This window comes from Pagrus pagrus (assembly GCF_965226575.1).
Source record: "Pagrus pagrus genome assembly, chromosome: 10".
Taxonomy (NCBI): domain Eukaryota; kingdom Metazoa; phylum Chordata; class Actinopteri; order Spariformes; family Sparidae; genus Pagrus; species Pagrus pagrus.
In genome coordinates, this window is record NC_140194.1 from 20,811,364 (window position 1) to 20,827,287 (window position 15,924).

Consider the following 15,924-nt stretch of genomic DNA (forward strand, 5'->3'; position numbering starts at 1 on the left):
CACCAACTTGACCTTATGGTAAGCTACTATTCAGAGACACTGAAGACACAAAGTCTGTGACTGTAAATCAACATAGACCAGAAGCATTAACTAATGTTTCTAATGAGTGTAAAAGTGGGAGTAGATGATATTTTAGTTGCTTTATGTTCCTATATTATTGAAAATATTTTTGTTTGTGTAATCTGAATTAACTGAGGCTTTCTTTGTGTCAGCTAATTAGCTCAACAGCTATTCATAAATATCATAAATACAATACAACATGCGTGAAAAACAAGCACGCTTTTACGATAAAGTTGTCCCACCGTTAGATCTTTGGTGTGTCTGTCAACCAACATCTGTACATTGAGACTCTCCTCTTTTTGTGCAGCGCTGGCTATGACTTGTTGCTCTGCAGCAGACGTCATCTCTGCCCGCAGCTCCAAGAGAGCCTTACTGAGGCCCTGAGATAATACAGAGAGCAAAGAGATACCAGCAATGATAAATATTATGAGTGCATTGGTCAGATCTAATTTAAACACACCATCCAGCATGAACTACTTCCTGTATCCCCAACTTGTTCTTGGTAACGACATTCATTTCTGCATGCAGTGAATAATGACAGAATGTGATTGTAGAGTATGTATCATTTAAATTGCTTTGGACAGTATTAGTATTCCTGGATATTCAGATCAGCTGCTCTTATTTGTTATGCAGCTAAAATGCTCAAAAGCAGTATTAATCCATCCATCCAATCATATTAATCTAATCCATCACACAGCCAACACAGAAACAAACATATACACTCTGTGTGAGGAATTTACAGTATCCAGTCTACCTGTCAGGCAAATCTTGGGCTGGGAAGAAACAATGTTACCAAAGGTAAACAATTGATCAACAGACAGCATTTCCACATTCCTATAAAATGAATCAATCTGCGATGTTCGATAACATTGTTCAATATTGAGATGATGATATGACTGGCAATAAATTAATACTGAAGTGCCCATATTAGCTTTTCTCTCCTAAACTCGCAGTCTCAACCAAATTGACTGGGATTAATATGAGGGTTGCTGATGACTAGCTTGGGCGTCATCAGTGTGGAAATACTTTTTGTTTCATATTCATTGCATTTTAGGTGGTCTTTTGCGATGTGTTTATTGAGCAACCTTGAGCTTTTTCTCTTTCTGCATGAGCTGTGCTTTCAGTCGTTCCACCAGGTTCTTCATGGTGTTGCTAGGAGAGCGGACGTTGGCCTCCTTCTGGGCTGCCAGCTCTGTTTGGAGGTAGTTCATCTCCTTCTCCATCTGGGCCATCTGGCTTCTCTGATCCTCAGTCTCAGCAGTCAGAGCCTTCACCTGGGCAGCATTATACTCCTCCAGCCTGCAACAAAAAAGCCCTTTGTTAATCTGTAACATACAGTTTTTTCTTTATTTGTGCCTTTACATAATTTTAAATACTTTTAACATGATTTTTTATTTATATCTGACAGGGTGGTAGGAAAATATTTTTTTTAAATGTTCCACTAACTCGAGACAGTGTGTCTTCATGTTTTCTTTAGCTAATGTGGTATGCAGGGGGTGTAATCGTGATTAGAATACAAATTGCATACACTTAAAGGGAACACCCAAAATTGAGCCTGCAGCTAACAGAAAACAAATGCAAGCCTACACCCTCAATTATACAAGAGGGTGTCTTTCTTGTATTCTTAATATCCGTAATGAAGAGCCCAAGACCATTTTTACCATAAGTGATGATTTAAACAGATATAGAGTAAAGGTGTACCTTTTGTTAAAATATCAAGAGTGTCTAAAACTATTGAAATTGTAATTTTTCTTAATTATCATGCACACAGGTTAACAATGGCCCAGCCTAATGTGAAACACTGTGACTTTCAGACACACACGTTCTGCCATATTGTCAAGTCACTTTTCACATTAAATGTAATTCATTTGGGAGGTAGAACAGTAGTGGTTCCAAGTAGGGTAATACTTCTGCTAGATATGAATATCTCTCTGTTTAGTGGGTCATTTTAACACCCATATCTCTTAAGGCCAGGCTTGGCAATTTTCTTGGGTTGGCAGTTTTTTTTGTTTTTTTTTTAACCACAGATAAGGCGATATTTGTTTCAAGCAGGGGGCTAATTTGGTATGCAGGTTTAGTCTGCTAGGTTGGCAGGTCTGTTCGACAAGCATGGGGGTAGTTCTGCTTCATTACGCCTAATTATGAGTTTATTTTACACATGTAGGGTAATATTTCTGCTCGGAGACAAAACATCCATGACTTATTGTCTATTTATTTTCGCATTGATCAATTATGGCCAATCAACAGTGATCTAGAAAGCTACATGTTTTCTGCTGCAGTGGAATGCAAAAGTGCTGAGCTATACAACAAGTTGCCAGTTTATTAGGTTAACCTCCTGTAGCAATTCAACACAATTACCCTTCAGTACACCCAATGTCATATTCAGCTTTTGTTGAGACTGAGGAGAGGTGCTGAATTAACTCGTCCCCTGGAAGACAGTGGGGTTTTTATTACTGCAGTATCTTATCTTATTATTACCTCTGCCAAATGTTTTCACCTGTGTCTGTTTGTTTGTTGGTTGGTTGGTCCACAGCATTACATAAAAACTTTTGAACGGATTTCCATGAAACTTGGATGGAGGATGGGTCTTAGCCAAGAACAGACCTCATTAACCGTTGGTTGCTCTCTTTTAGGGCATTTTTGGAATTGGGAATAATGCATGGGTCTTGATGGAAAAAATAATAAAAAATCTGTTGTATTTAGGTTTTTAGGTGGATGTATGCGCTCCTCTCTTCTTTAACTTGTGCAGGGAGCTAAGCTGTACCCTGGAACTGACATCAACCTGGTGTCCTTAAAATAGGGCTTTTCACACAGGTGGTTTACTCTTCACTGAGATTCCAATTAGCATAGTGCTTGCTATCTTTATTATATGTCTGTTAATCTGGAATTCACTAAAGATAGCAAAATACCAAACAAAACCGAGTTCAGGTCATTGGTGTGAATCAAGGTTAGATGGAGGCAATGCAATGATGTGTAATTCATCAATCCTCTACATGTTTCATGCCATCAATGTTCCTGTGGGGCTTAATGTGAGAACTAAGTTAATAAATATGCTTGCACTTGCAAAACAAAATGTTTAGACTGAGGTTAGCTGATGTAAATTCATGAACTCACTTAAACAACTACGATAAATGAAACATAAAGGATTCTGTTTTCTGCTTGTATGCAGTCTTGACAGATGACCACAGGTTAAATAAAGGTATAATCACTTTGACATCTCGTCAGTGTGTTTCTTAGCCTGTGTTTCCATGGAGATCCTTTGTCTTTCCAGCTCAGCGGTGGTTAGGTTTAGCTTCCCCGTGACAGAGGAGAGCGAGAAGTCCTGTTCAGCCACTGTCTGCTCCAGCTCAGCCAGACGCTCCAGATGCTTGGTGGTTGGCACTCTGATAGTGGGCTTCTTCATCAGTTCCTGGAAAAAAAGGAAGGTCGAAGCATTAAACAAGACACACTGCTTCAAACTAAGCAGAACATTTCAAATAGCGCTCAGAGCTCACGAGTAACATGTTCTATATTATGCTCGGAAAATGGGCTGTTGTCCCATGAAACACTAGTTAATTAATGTCAAATTAGTGTTGTCAAAAATATCAATGGATTGATACATATTGATTGTCTTCTTGTGACTTGTTTCATTTGCTCCATCGTGTTCGATTTTTTAAAAATTGCAAGCACAGAGCTTCCTGACTGGTTTTGGTTGACAAAGAAAACGTGTGTTTTAAATGTTGAGCTGTTTTCCTTTCAATATCTTTTTCAAATATCTTCCAACCAAAAGAGGTATCTCTAAATATTAATGTGAACCTGATGTCATGGACTAGACATATACCAATGTTCTTGTGAGCCTTAGCTCAACAATCCAAAGCTATTTAAGCAGAAAAAAGCTCACAGAGAGAAATGGATACATGCGTACCATTGCTGTCTGTTTAAAGCGGTCCAAGGAGGTGTCTGAGTGCAAGTCCAACTTCTGATGCAGCATTCTCAGCTCCTCCTGGTGTCTCTTTATCATGTCCTCTTGATCCTGGGATCAACAAGGTTTAGTTAAATGAAACAAAGAACACTTTGACTATAAAAATATTTACCTTCTAAAAGCTGTTTACTCATGTTTACTCTAATCAGGTGTCTAAATAGAGGTAATAAGTAACACTTTTACTATTTCTGTGGAGACAGCTCATAAAAATGTAATCGAAGTGCTGAAATGTCTTGATTTAAACCCTTTGGAGATTCAAGACATTCATAACACTAACTCCACCTGTTGTTCAAAAACTAGCGAATACCTTTTAAAAAGAACACACAATATAAGATATGTTGCAGTGATAATCATTGTGCATCCAGTATTTGTCAGTGTATCAGTGTACCTGTCTGGCTTGAGCCAACTGGTTTTGGTATTTCTTTAGCACATCTTCTTTTTTGTCAAGCCGACCCTGGAGGTCTTTGATGGTCTGGTGAGCCAGCTTGAGGGCAGGCTGACTGTCTGAAAGGCCCTCTTCATGCTTGGCAAGGTCAGCTAACAGACGTTCTCTGTCAGCTGCCGCTGGAAGCCGAAGTCGCAGCTCATTGATCACTCTGTCCCTGGACACAATGTTTTGTTCCGCCCTCCACAGAGCTGCTTCTTTCTCTTTCAACTTCTGCATATGAAGGAATGAGAGTTTAAAAAACACTACATATCTGATTTGATGCGGAATACTGATTGTATCAACAGGGACTGAATACTGTACCTCATCTAAACGTTTGCAGGTGGCCTGTGTGTCTAAGATGGTGTGGACATGCTCTCTGATTTTACCCAAGGCAAACTCTAACTGGTGAGCAAGGGGTAGACTTGGGTCTGGTAGGGATCCTGTTCCATCCTCATACTGCAAACAACCAAAAATAAAAATAAATATAGATAAAGACAAAGCTGAAGCCCAGGCTTTATGACTGGATTTAAAAACTGAAAGAGAGCTTGATTAACAGCCTGTTGGTAAATAGTCATGTTTTACTTTCTGTTAATGACAATTATTTTATCTTCAGCGGCTGTAAACAAATGTTTACCTTTTCAGAACTTCTGCTCAGAACTTCATTCTGGTGCCTTTCATACTGGTCCAGTTGGCGCTCCAGCTCCACCTCTCGCTGATCCCATGCAAGCTGGTGTTCGTCTTGAAGCTTGACATAGTAAAGAGAAGAGTTTTCTGCATTACCTCGACATTTACCCTAAATACTACTGACACAGCTCTGTCCCTAAAAGCTCCATAACAAGTGACGTAATTAAAATTGCATATTAGCTTCTATAGAACGCTCCAAGAGTTTTTCTCTCACCATGTTTTGCTGCACCATATCTTCTTCCAGCGAGCGGATGTTTCGCTCTTGTTCTTCCACCAGGTTCTTCAGATACCTGATCTCCTCCTTCTGGACCACCAGCTCCCTGCCTTTCCTCAGCTCCTGCAGACGAGCTTCTTCCATCTTCTTGTGCCACTCAGTTACCTGTTTGAAATTTTACAGTAGAGTTGTTTTCAGAAATTGCAGCTTCTGGTCAAGATGTCACAAAAATGATATCACATGACTAAATATCTTTCAACAGTTGTGATAACATTTTTAACTGTCAATCAACCGGAATGACCTTCTGAGCCCCTTTCACGTCCTTCAGTGTTGAGATGAGCTCCTCCAGGCCTCGAAGTTTCAGCTCCAGTTCTTCTGCTCTGCCCTCAGCTCTCCTTCTCTCCTCCTCAGCCTTCTTCTTCTCCTCCTGGGCTCTTGCTCTGTCCTCCTGGAGGTTCACCATGGTCACAGAGAACTTTTCCTGCTGGGGAAGAGGCAGAGCTCCTGCAAACTGCCTACGTAATGACTGGATGGTCTGCCGCAGGTGCTTGGATCGATTTCTGCCCTCCTGGCGGGCGAGGAACAGACTGCCCTCGCTGGCGTCCAGCCGCTGTTCAGCACGCAGCTTGTAGGTCTCCAGCTGTTTGATGTGAGAGGTGGCTGCCTCAAGCTTGGCCACGGCAGCTGACTCACTAAGCTGCAGAGCCACAATGTGCTGGTGGAGCTTTGCAATGAGGGCCTTCTCATCTGACTGTGACTGTGGGAGAGAGATAACAGTGAAGATACACACTCAAAACTATTTCACTCGACTGACGGATGTACGTAACTGGCTGCAACACAAACCTGGTTGTTTCTGTTTAAATTCAGAAATTTCAATATACTTTTGACCCATTGAATATTTAGAGGATGTTGATTCATGAAAGGGATAAGGTTTGGTTGCTTTACAAAAGCTTCTGACTTTAAGGGCAAATCTTTGAATTTATTCTACAAATAAAGTTAATGATCAACCCTTCCAAGGTTCAATAAATTTAAGAAAATAAAAAAGAACACCCGATTACCTGGAGGTCCAGTATTTGTCTCCTCAAAGCTTCTACTTCCTTCTCTTTAGACTGTTGTCGGGCCTGTAGAGCAGACGCCTGCATCATGGCCACATCAGACACCTCTTGAAGTCTGTAGAATAAGCAAAAAACAAATAAAACACAAATTACATTCTTAACACAGTATAACAGTATAATAGGGGAAACATGTATTTGTTTATTACAATTATAAGCAACAGTGAAAAGCTGAGTGTCACAACTCACAACCAATATATAAAATAAAAGCAAAGGCGTGCTTGTGCATTACAGAGAAGCGTTTCAAGGAATGACAAGCTTATGTTTACATCATCTGAAAGTTTGATAAAGATTTATTCTCAAGTAAACCACTGTGTCCTCAAAAACAGTTATATCTAATAAACAATGTAATTCTATGATTCTAAATGTAATCTTAACAAAAATGTATATTTAAAGATAAGAGCATAATCTCATAATCTCATAAACATAAAATAAAAGCAAAGGCGTGCTGGTGCATAACAGAGAAGCGTTTCAAGGAATGACAAGCTTACAGTATGTTTACATCATCTGAAAGTTTTATAAAGATTTATTCTCAAGTAAACCACTGTGCCCTCAAAAACAGTTATATCTAATAAACAATGTCATTCTATGACTCTAAATGTAATCTTAACAAAAATGTATATTTAAAGATAAGAGCATAATCTCATAATCTCAGCCCTGCACATTGTCAAACATACTTAGAAACCTCGATGCGAAGCTCAGCCTCGGCCTTCTCTAACTCAGCAATCCTGGCTCTGTCAGCGTCGCTCACAGCTTTGCTGATGCTGTCCGCCAGCTCGTCTCTCAGCTCCCGCTCCACCCTCTGGGCCTCTACATTCAGCTTGGTCAACTGCGGAAAAAACAGTGGTAACACTTCTTAATAAGATTCTTTAAATAATGACTTTTGGGAAAAATTACCTAAACAGGTGAGATTGTGGCAAACACTGACAAGTGTTAAAACACTCACATAGCTGAGTTGTATTGATGTTTTAGAGGTCATTAACCAAAATGGTGAGATAGAGAATATGGAATAAAATAGATTTCCAGAGCAAAGTCTCTAGTGTGTGTCAGAAATTAACTTATGTGTTGTTTTCTTTACCTCTGCAAACTTAGACTCCAGTTCTAGGTTCCGTTCCTCCACCTGCCTGACGGAGTTCCGCATTTGTTCATACATTTTGTGGGCATGCTCTGCTCTCTGCCTCTCGTTCAGCTCCTTCATCTCCAGAGTGGTGATCCGCCTGGCTGCAGATACCATCTCATTGTTGGCAATCGCCTTGTTTGCCTTATCCATGCTATTTTCACCTCCTGAGATTAAGAAAAAAAAAACAATTTGGGATGAGAATTGGGAGGGTGGGAATCACAAGCTAGACTTAACTCTCAAGTTACGACATGCTCTATCGTATTGCATCAAAGCTTTTGGCCCTGTGGCCAGTCTTTGGTCTATGCTGTGTCTAATGGAATCACCTCATCCAGGCAAATGTTAAGACTGATTGTTAAAACTTCAGCTTGTATAAAAACTGAACATTTCCTTTAATAGACCAGTCAGCCCATGTGTGCTGTGTTAATATACTACTTGATCAGAACTGATCCCTGTTGTAGATGCTTTACATCGTTGCATTTTGGCATTATAACACATTTAAAAACATACAGTGTGTACCATCTATCAGTTTATAATGTTGTATATTCAAAATAAAACAAAGAGAAAAAAAATGTTCTTGTTCTGACAGATAAAAATAACTAAATACCAATTGCACTGATGTTGTCCCATGCTTGCTCCAAAGTATTCAGTTTCTCCTTTGTGATCTCTAGTTCTTTATTCATGGCAGAGATTTGCTCCCGAAGAGACTCATTCTCACTCTGAAAGACAGGATAATAAGATCAAATTTCATGTGGTCAGTTAATAGTCAAACACAAAAAAGTGTGTGTGTATTGGAGGAGTAATAAAAATTCTTGGGAAGTTGTTTGTTTTAATACCTCCAAATGTTCGAGGTTGGTGGTTCTCTGTATGAGCCGGCTATCCCTCTGCAGCATGTCTCTGTACTTAACCGTCAGCTCTGTGTACTGTCTGTTCGCCTTCTCCAGGTCAGATGAGGGTGCACTGTCATCCAAGGCCTTCTGCAGTGCTGCTATCTTATATGCAGCCATTTCCTAAAAACAAAACAAAAGACAGGGCTGTCTGAGGTCATTGTATGGTGGAAATAATAGTTGACTCCATACTTATGATTTTTAAAAAGAAGTTACTGCGGGGATTATGAGCGTTTGATACAATAGCTATATTGATTTTAAGGGGAATACTTAATATTTGGTTGGAGTCAAAGACCAGTAATTTAATTTCGATTTGATTTGTGTGTGTTTTCCCACTCAATATCGTGAGAAAAGGAGCACCAGATTTCATTTTATGTATGATCTTCGGAAAGACCTGTCTGATTTACTCTAACCTTATACTTCTATACTCTGGAAAATGGACATTAGAATGATTTTGCTCCAGAGTTTGTTGGTGGAATTAAACTTTTGTACCTTGTATCTCTGAAGGTAGCCCATCCTCTGGGTGACGGAGGCCTGCATGTTGATGCTCTCCTCCTTCAGCTTGCTGTTCTCCTTGCGGAGGTGCTGCTCTTGCTCCAGCAGGGTCATGTAGCGCCTTGTCAGTTTCTTCTCATTAACCTTCAGCACCGTCAGCTTGCGCAATGCTTCACTGAGCTGTCTCTTGATTTCGTCTGGGTCCTTCTGAAGGGTGTCAAGCAGCTCCTTATGGGTATATATGATCAGGAAATTACCAAACAAAACTGACCATTTATGAAATTTTTGGGAGAAAAACTCACTAGAGGGTAGACTGAGGATAAGTGCAGGAGGCAAAGTAGGATGTCCATTACAACTGAGGCTGGATCTGATCCCAACATGTGCAGACATCAAAGGTTAAGTCCTTTCGGGCCTATGCGTGTGTAAACTTTATAATGGAGTGAAAAAATTTGAATTTTCCCCTTGGGAATTAACAAAGTTATTCTTCTTTTCTCTCTGAGGCAATCTGTGCAGCCTGAGACTCTCAAGGGTCTCACTCTTTAACTGCATGAAAGAGTGAGTGGTCTGTTGCCCGTATGTGTTTGACAATGATTCAGTTAGAGGTGGAAGTTGGACAGAAACACAGTGACAGTAACAAAGAAGATTATTTAAGATCAGAACATTAAATCATCTCAAAGTATTGGGCTTAGATTAATGCAGCCCAGCCTGCAGCTACTAAGTTCCACTAACCTTTAAAACATTTATTTTTCTGACTTACTTTGAACTCCTCAATTTTAACAGCGTCCACCAGTTTTTCCTCCTCCAGTTTGTTCTTCAACTCTGTAAAGGTCTCGTTTTTCTTTTGCCACTCTGCCTTCTCACTGAAGAAAAACACAATAAAAATGGTCTCAAATTTTACACGTTACAAACCAGCTATAAACTGCAAGAAACTTTCTTGTTAACCAACCTTAGGTATTCTTTATAGAGGAGTCCCTGTTGATGGCTAACAACAGAGAACTTCTCCTTGTATTCCTCCAGTGTTCCTACAAGTTTCTTGCTTTGTTCCTCCTTGTTTTTGAGCTCCTAATTAATATAAGATTTACAAATGTTTACCTTATAGTTGAGACATATGGTTGGGTCTGAAGAAGACAGCAATACTGACCTGAAGAAGTCGAACGGCATACTCATTCAGAGAGCTGATGACCTCAGTGCTGCTGGACCCCAGGCCCTCAGGCAGGGTCAGAGGTCGGAGGATGATTCCACTACTGCCTGACCTCCTTAGCAGCTCCATTTCACCTTCCAGTTGGCTCACCTGAGAGATAAAGAAAATACCAAGAAGTGCCTGTTTTTTTAAAATATAAACTTCAATGTCATTGTCAATAAAAGCAGAAGTTTATTTCTAGTATCAAAGGCATATTAAGAATAATTGTTCAACAATAGAAAGCATCGATCAAATTTGCTAAGCTTGTTTTTCCTTCACACAAGGTCAGAAGGCATTGTTGGAAAAAATGGTAAAGACCTGAGAAAAAATACACAAAAGAGAAGCAGTGGTTTACCAGAATTATAGTGGAGAATTTAAAGATGAGTTATGATTGTTGCCTAAAGGAAAGACTTTGATGGCTTTGATATAAAACCATGCTTTCCCCTTTGAACAGCAGGGGTCCAACAAATATTTTGTAGGCCGTACTGTGGGAAACACGGCTTCTATTAAAACTGTTTAAATAGCTGAAAAGCTGAGACATAAGTTTGTTTACCTCATTTTGCTTGTTATATGAAACAGAAGCAACACATATTGAAAACAGAGAAGATGGATTATGAAAGCAATGTTCCAGTCATGCGAATTACTCTGAGAGACAAAGACCATGTCAGGCTTTGCCACTGTCGCTATAAACATGCATTATGTAAATTTGTACATTTCTCTGGTTAACTACTTTAATGTGAGACATTTATCTGTTTATTTGGAGAAAAGAGTTGTGACACACAGCTGTAAGCATTTGGAGTTCGCTTGATGGACCAGAGTTTACAACTGCTCGCTTGAGTGACTTGGCAAATTGAAATATGCAGCCTGAAAAACCTGGGAAAGTTAACAACACCGCTTTGTGCTTTTGCCAGAGGAAAGTATATAGCCAAAGAAAGGATTTGATAGAAAAGTTAATGTATCACGACTAAAAAAGAAAAAAAAGAAGAAAAAAAAAGAACTACAACCATGTTGTCTGTCATTATCAGTCAGCAGTATCGTTTACTTACCTGGAGGTAACACAGTCTGGACGTACCTTTTCTTTGGCTCTGGCAAGCTGACTGAAGCTGCTGGTCGCTTCTTCCCGAGCCAATTTCAATTCCTGCCTCAGTTCTTCATTTCTTCCCACCAGCTGATGTATATGGGATTTGAGGTGCAGGGCTGACTCAGACTGCCCAGTCATGTAGTTAACATCGGTAGCCTGTTATTTCGGGGATGAGCACAGTTAATTGGTTTTTAATACCATTAAAACAAACTCAAAAAGACTGAATGATAAATAAATGAGCCAGTCTGTGAAATAGAAAAGATCCTTTGAGGTTCTGCCTGTCAGTCAGTGTAACCACCATCATATTCACTTCCTAGTAACATTTGCTAACACTTCTACTTAAAAGAATACTTTTCCAAAATCACACTTAGTAAAGATAACATTAAATCTGCAAGATCTGATTGATTTTCAGTTGCATGTGGCTTGCACCTGGCATTTCCTGTCACCTTCTCCTGACATGTCTGGCAGAGCCAAGCAGTGCAACCTCAAAGCAAAATAAACATCTTCTTCAGCTCTCTCGAATTTGACTTGCTGATGGATTATCAGCACGGCACAATCCAAAAGTTTGACCGCTCTAAACTTTTTTTCTGGTTCACCACATTTGTTGTTTATCAAGTTGCTATGTGACGAGCCCTCAGCGGACATTAACCTAGTGGTTGTATGTCCATTGTTTTCAGCAGAGCAAGTCTAACAGCACTGTACGTGGTGAAAACTGAGACAGTGGGAAACATTTTATAACTCTCTAGGAAAAAATACACAAAATTCATGTGATCACAGATTCAATAAGCATGATGTGTTCCCTGAATCGGTTACAGAGAAAATCTCATTATTCTATCCCTCCACTTGTTTTTGTTTTATATAACTGTATTTTATTCGACATTTCAGTCATCTTAATTTATCTATCAAATTATCCTGCGTAATCTAAAAATATTACTGGCTTGTTATTAGCCAATGGCACACCAAGACTGCCTTTTCTTTGTAAATCTTTTGTTGTTGTTTTTTCCTACTCTTCGTTATGTAATTGAGTCAGTGCCATTGCAAATGAGGATCACCACTCAATGATCTCTGGTGTATAAATAAAGGTTGAATGAATGAATGAATTCATTTTGTCTAATTTGATATGTTTGAGGTTATTTTAGCTGAACTAGACTCAGTATGCCTTTACTTAAGAGTGGACCTGAGCTGCTTATGCAAATCTTTATATAAAAAAGATTTTTGTCCCTGCATCATATATTTTTATAAACTGCAAATATTTTGGAAATCAAATCTATAAACTTTTAACACGAATGTCACAATAGAAGGAATTTTACTGCATATTATATCCGAAAATAACTAAACAGTAATTAGACTTATCATCATAACTTCAACCTAAAACCACCACTAACTGCTGATATGCTACATCTACTACTGGTGCCATTACTGCTCGCCTCATCGCACTCTCATATTCTTCAGAAAAAAATCCTTTTCTGTTTTATCAAAATGTAGATAACTTCATTTATGTTCCCAAGTGGCATTTAATTATACAACAGATCAGATATTGCAAGATTGGGCAACAGAACAGGCTGTTGTTTTCCATCAGCTGTAGCCAGGGGAATGTCACATGGACATTGATCTGATCAGTTCCAAGAGGACAGAATACAGACAAGAATACATAAAAACAGACAGAACACAGTTAAATGACTTGTAATAGGTTAAGAGTGCACACATTAACTACACTGACAGCTCAACTCAGTGATGTCATATGTCGTTGAAAACAATTGAAATACTGCAGTTTGAGTAAACATCAGATCATTCATTGTGATGCAATGATTTAGGAGACAGAGCAGGGAGACCAATTTCTCAAAAGGACTACAATGGACGCATGAATTAAGCTATGTAATGTTTGTTATTGTCTTTAAAATTTCTGCGTCCTTACATTTAATATAATATTTGAAGTACTGGAAAATCTAGTTTCATGGCCCACAAAACATTTTGAGAGCTTCACACTGAAACAGTGTTGTAGCATTCTTCTAAACAATTGAAGTGGATGGGGACTTGTTTCAAAACGTAAAAAACACCCAAAAAATAAATATAAAATGGCTCCATACAGCTTGTCTGGTGTAAGCCAAGCTTCCAGAAGGCCTCAGATTACAACGAAAAGATTTTTACGTCCTCAATGTGCAATCGAGCTTGTGCGCCCACTGCATGGGAGATACTTACATTAGCCAGCCTTTCCAGACTGGGAATATTGATGGCAGCGTCAGATGGAAAGGCGTCTTGATTAACTCTCATGACTTGGAGGACATCTCTCAGCGCAGCCTCCAGATCTCTCTTCACTTTTGACAGTTCATCCACTATGAGTAAACACACAGGAGGGACCAATATCAGTGAAGCTGTGGTCACTGATTTTTTTCATTTACTTGTAAAAGTCTGATCTCTGCAGCACATATTCCTATACTTCAAGTGTTCAGACGAACAAAATCTATGGTTGATGGAACTGACTCAACCGTAAAACTGTACTTACATTTGATTTGAAACTGGGTCTTGTGAAGTTCCAGCTCTCTTTCCTTATTGCCGAGTTCTTTTTCCAGGTACTCATTCTGCAAAGAAAAGTCACAAAAAAGTGGATTTCCTGCCAGATTCTTTTTTCCTTTTTTACCTGTTTACCTGTTTTTTACATAACCCTTGACTGTATTTACACAACATACTCAACTGCTTTTTTACAATCCATGTAACCATTTCATTTCATGTTGTCCATCCTGAAAATAGCATGAATGAATACCACCAGAGAACCAATAGAAAGCATCTTGACTGGAAAGACCACCCAGAACATCATTGGTACCCATCTAACAAACAACAGTGATGTCAGTGAGATGTCTGCATAGGACACTGAAAAACAAAATCCACACCAGCCACAGTCTGTTCACCCTGCTGCCTTCTGGCAAAAGACACGGCAGTATCTGCTACTGTAACACCAGACTGCGTTAGACTTGTGTTGTATAATGATAATCAAACTGAATTTTGAATGACTAATTCTGTAAGTACTTGGACACGCTACATCAGCTGATTAAAACATTTATCAGACATTTGTACTATTGGCACTTAATAAAAACTGAATAAAAGGGGATGGATTTATAAAATCCTCAACTATTTCTTTCTCTCCAGTCTCCCCTTCTATCTTCATTTGTTCCCACTTCTTCCTTTACTGTTGTTGGTGTATGAATTGTGTAACCAAGTCCGTCTAAATAAGGGACACTGTCGATCTAAACCAGACTACCCTGAATAAATAATCAGATAAAATGAAACACTGAACACAAATCATGCTGCTGGTTCTAAAACGACAAATCGTTTTTCTGTGAATATCAATTTATGTTGACACTAAAAATGTCAGTTCATCAGTTCATTGGTCTCTCTTTCAAATGCTGGGCCTTGATTGAAGTTGAGATGTAAGAAATGATGTCATTAGCCCGGAGCTTACTTTGCGTCGGAACTCTTCATCTGTGTAGGTGCCTGGTTTAAATGGCAGCTGTCCAGTTCTGCTGGGCCCAGCATCCTCCTCCAGCAGCAGGCTTGACTGTGGGATCCCTGTATACACAAGTTATTGTTACTAAGACCTAATAATAAACATCAGAATATTTAATCACTTTCTGTCAGTACAACACATTTAAAGAGTAACAAAAAGACTTCTAGTCAATAATATAAAAAGGCTAATAAGAAACGTTCAACTTTTAACTAGCCAACTGCTGTACTGTTTGGATTTATTTGCCAGAGTTTTGAGATATCTATCTAGCGCTTGTTGGATTAAATTTCTGCCTCCTGTCCAATACAATGGACAAATCAACATTTAGTGAAACAGACTAAGAACACTTGACCCCTGGGTGAAAGTCCTGCACATGCCCATTCATTCACCACAACTATGGGCACTTTGTAACTCATTATACTACTAATACGATCAATATTTCCTGGTTTGTAAGAGGAGTCTGACTCGACCATTATTGGACAGATCAGGCAATCGAAACTTAAAAGTTTTGTATGAAGGCTCACTAAAGATACAATATCAAACAGGCAGATGAAACACCCTTAAGTATTCTTTAGTCTCTGAGGAGAAAAGCATGTCAAAAAAATGTTAATACAATAATTGGTGATATTTAATTCCATGATTCTTGTTCTTCCACCTCTTTCCTTCACCATGCGTCTGATTTGTTTCTTTAGCTCCAATCTTTCCTCTTCAAGCCGTTCAATCTAGAGAGAAATCAAGCAGAGAGGTGAGAGGTTCTCAGAAAACTTAGTGGTTAGAAAAGCAGTGGTTATAACGTATGTAATCTCACTTTACCTCTTTGGTGAGGACTTGGTTTTCTGCTTTGTACTGGCGTTGTCTGAGATCTTTGGCTCGCCTGAACTCTGTCAGATCCACTTCTTGCTTTGGTTCCAGACCTTCGGAGTCATAAAAAGACAGAAATAAACAAAAGAAAATGAGTTTCACAACCACGAGTCAGCCAGTGGTGTTTACATATACTGAGAGGGAGCCATAAAGATTTTCTTTGTTAAATCTGACCTAGTTTTTCTCGGAAGTCCTCATTTTCGTCCATGAGGTCATTGATTCTCATCTCAAGCTGGTTGATCTCTTTCGTCATTGCCTCTGCCTCACGATCTCTCACGCTAATCTGATTTTTATACTCTTTTATCTCTACAATGGCTGCTTCCAGGCCATAAGTACCCTGAAATGT

The 15,924-nt window shown here is 39.1% G+C and overlaps 1 protein-coding gene across 3 annotated transcripts in view; it reads right to left on the bottom strand.

Moving 5' to 3' along the window:
- The window catches only part of cep290 (centrosomal protein 290), a 35,596-nt gene that overhangs the window by 11,744 nt on the left and 7,928 nt on the right, over window positions 1-15,924 (bottom strand). For all 3 annotated transcript variants that reach the window (XM_084364343.1, XM_084364345.1, XM_084364344.1), the window contains exons 13-37: window positions 15,753-15,915; window positions 15,531-15,631; window positions 15,373-15,439; window positions 14,676-14,782; window positions 13,722-13,797; window positions 13,418-13,551; window positions 11,210-11,374; window positions 10,099-10,248; window positions 9,904-10,019; window positions 9,715-9,817; window positions 8,955-9,185; window positions 8,412-8,585; window positions 8,183-8,294; window positions 7,537-7,742; window positions 7,136-7,287; window positions 6,405-6,516; window positions 5,648-6,103; window positions 5,347-5,511; window positions 5,083-5,193; window positions 4,770-4,904; window positions 4,410-4,679; window positions 3,965-4,072; window positions 3,270-3,469; window positions 1,146-1,359; window positions 303-440 (exon numbers count right to left, since the gene is read on the bottom strand). In XM_084364343.1, the coding sequence (XP_084220469.1) occupies window positions 303-440; window positions 1,146-1,359; window positions 3,270-3,469; window positions 3,965-4,072; window positions 4,410-4,679; window positions 4,770-4,904; window positions 5,083-5,193; window positions 5,347-5,511; window positions 5,648-6,103; window positions 6,405-6,516; window positions 7,136-7,287; window positions 7,537-7,742; window positions 8,183-8,294; window positions 8,412-8,585; window positions 8,955-9,185; window positions 9,715-9,817; window positions 9,904-10,019; window positions 10,099-10,248; window positions 11,210-11,374; window positions 13,418-13,551; window positions 13,722-13,797; window positions 14,676-14,782; window positions 15,373-15,439; window positions 15,531-15,631; window positions 15,753-15,915 (3,966 nt within the window). The remainder of the gene's footprint in view (window positions 1-302; window positions 441-1,145; window positions 1,360-3,269; window positions 3,470-3,964; window positions 4,073-4,409; window positions 4,680-4,769; window positions 4,905-5,082; window positions 5,194-5,346; window positions 5,512-5,647; window positions 6,104-6,404; window positions 6,517-7,135; window positions 7,288-7,536; window positions 7,743-8,182; window positions 8,295-8,411; window positions 8,586-8,954; window positions 9,186-9,714; window positions 9,818-9,903; window positions 10,020-10,098; window positions 10,249-11,209; window positions 11,375-13,417; window positions 13,552-13,721; window positions 13,798-14,675; window positions 14,783-15,372; window positions 15,440-15,530; window positions 15,632-15,752; window positions 15,916-15,924) is intronic.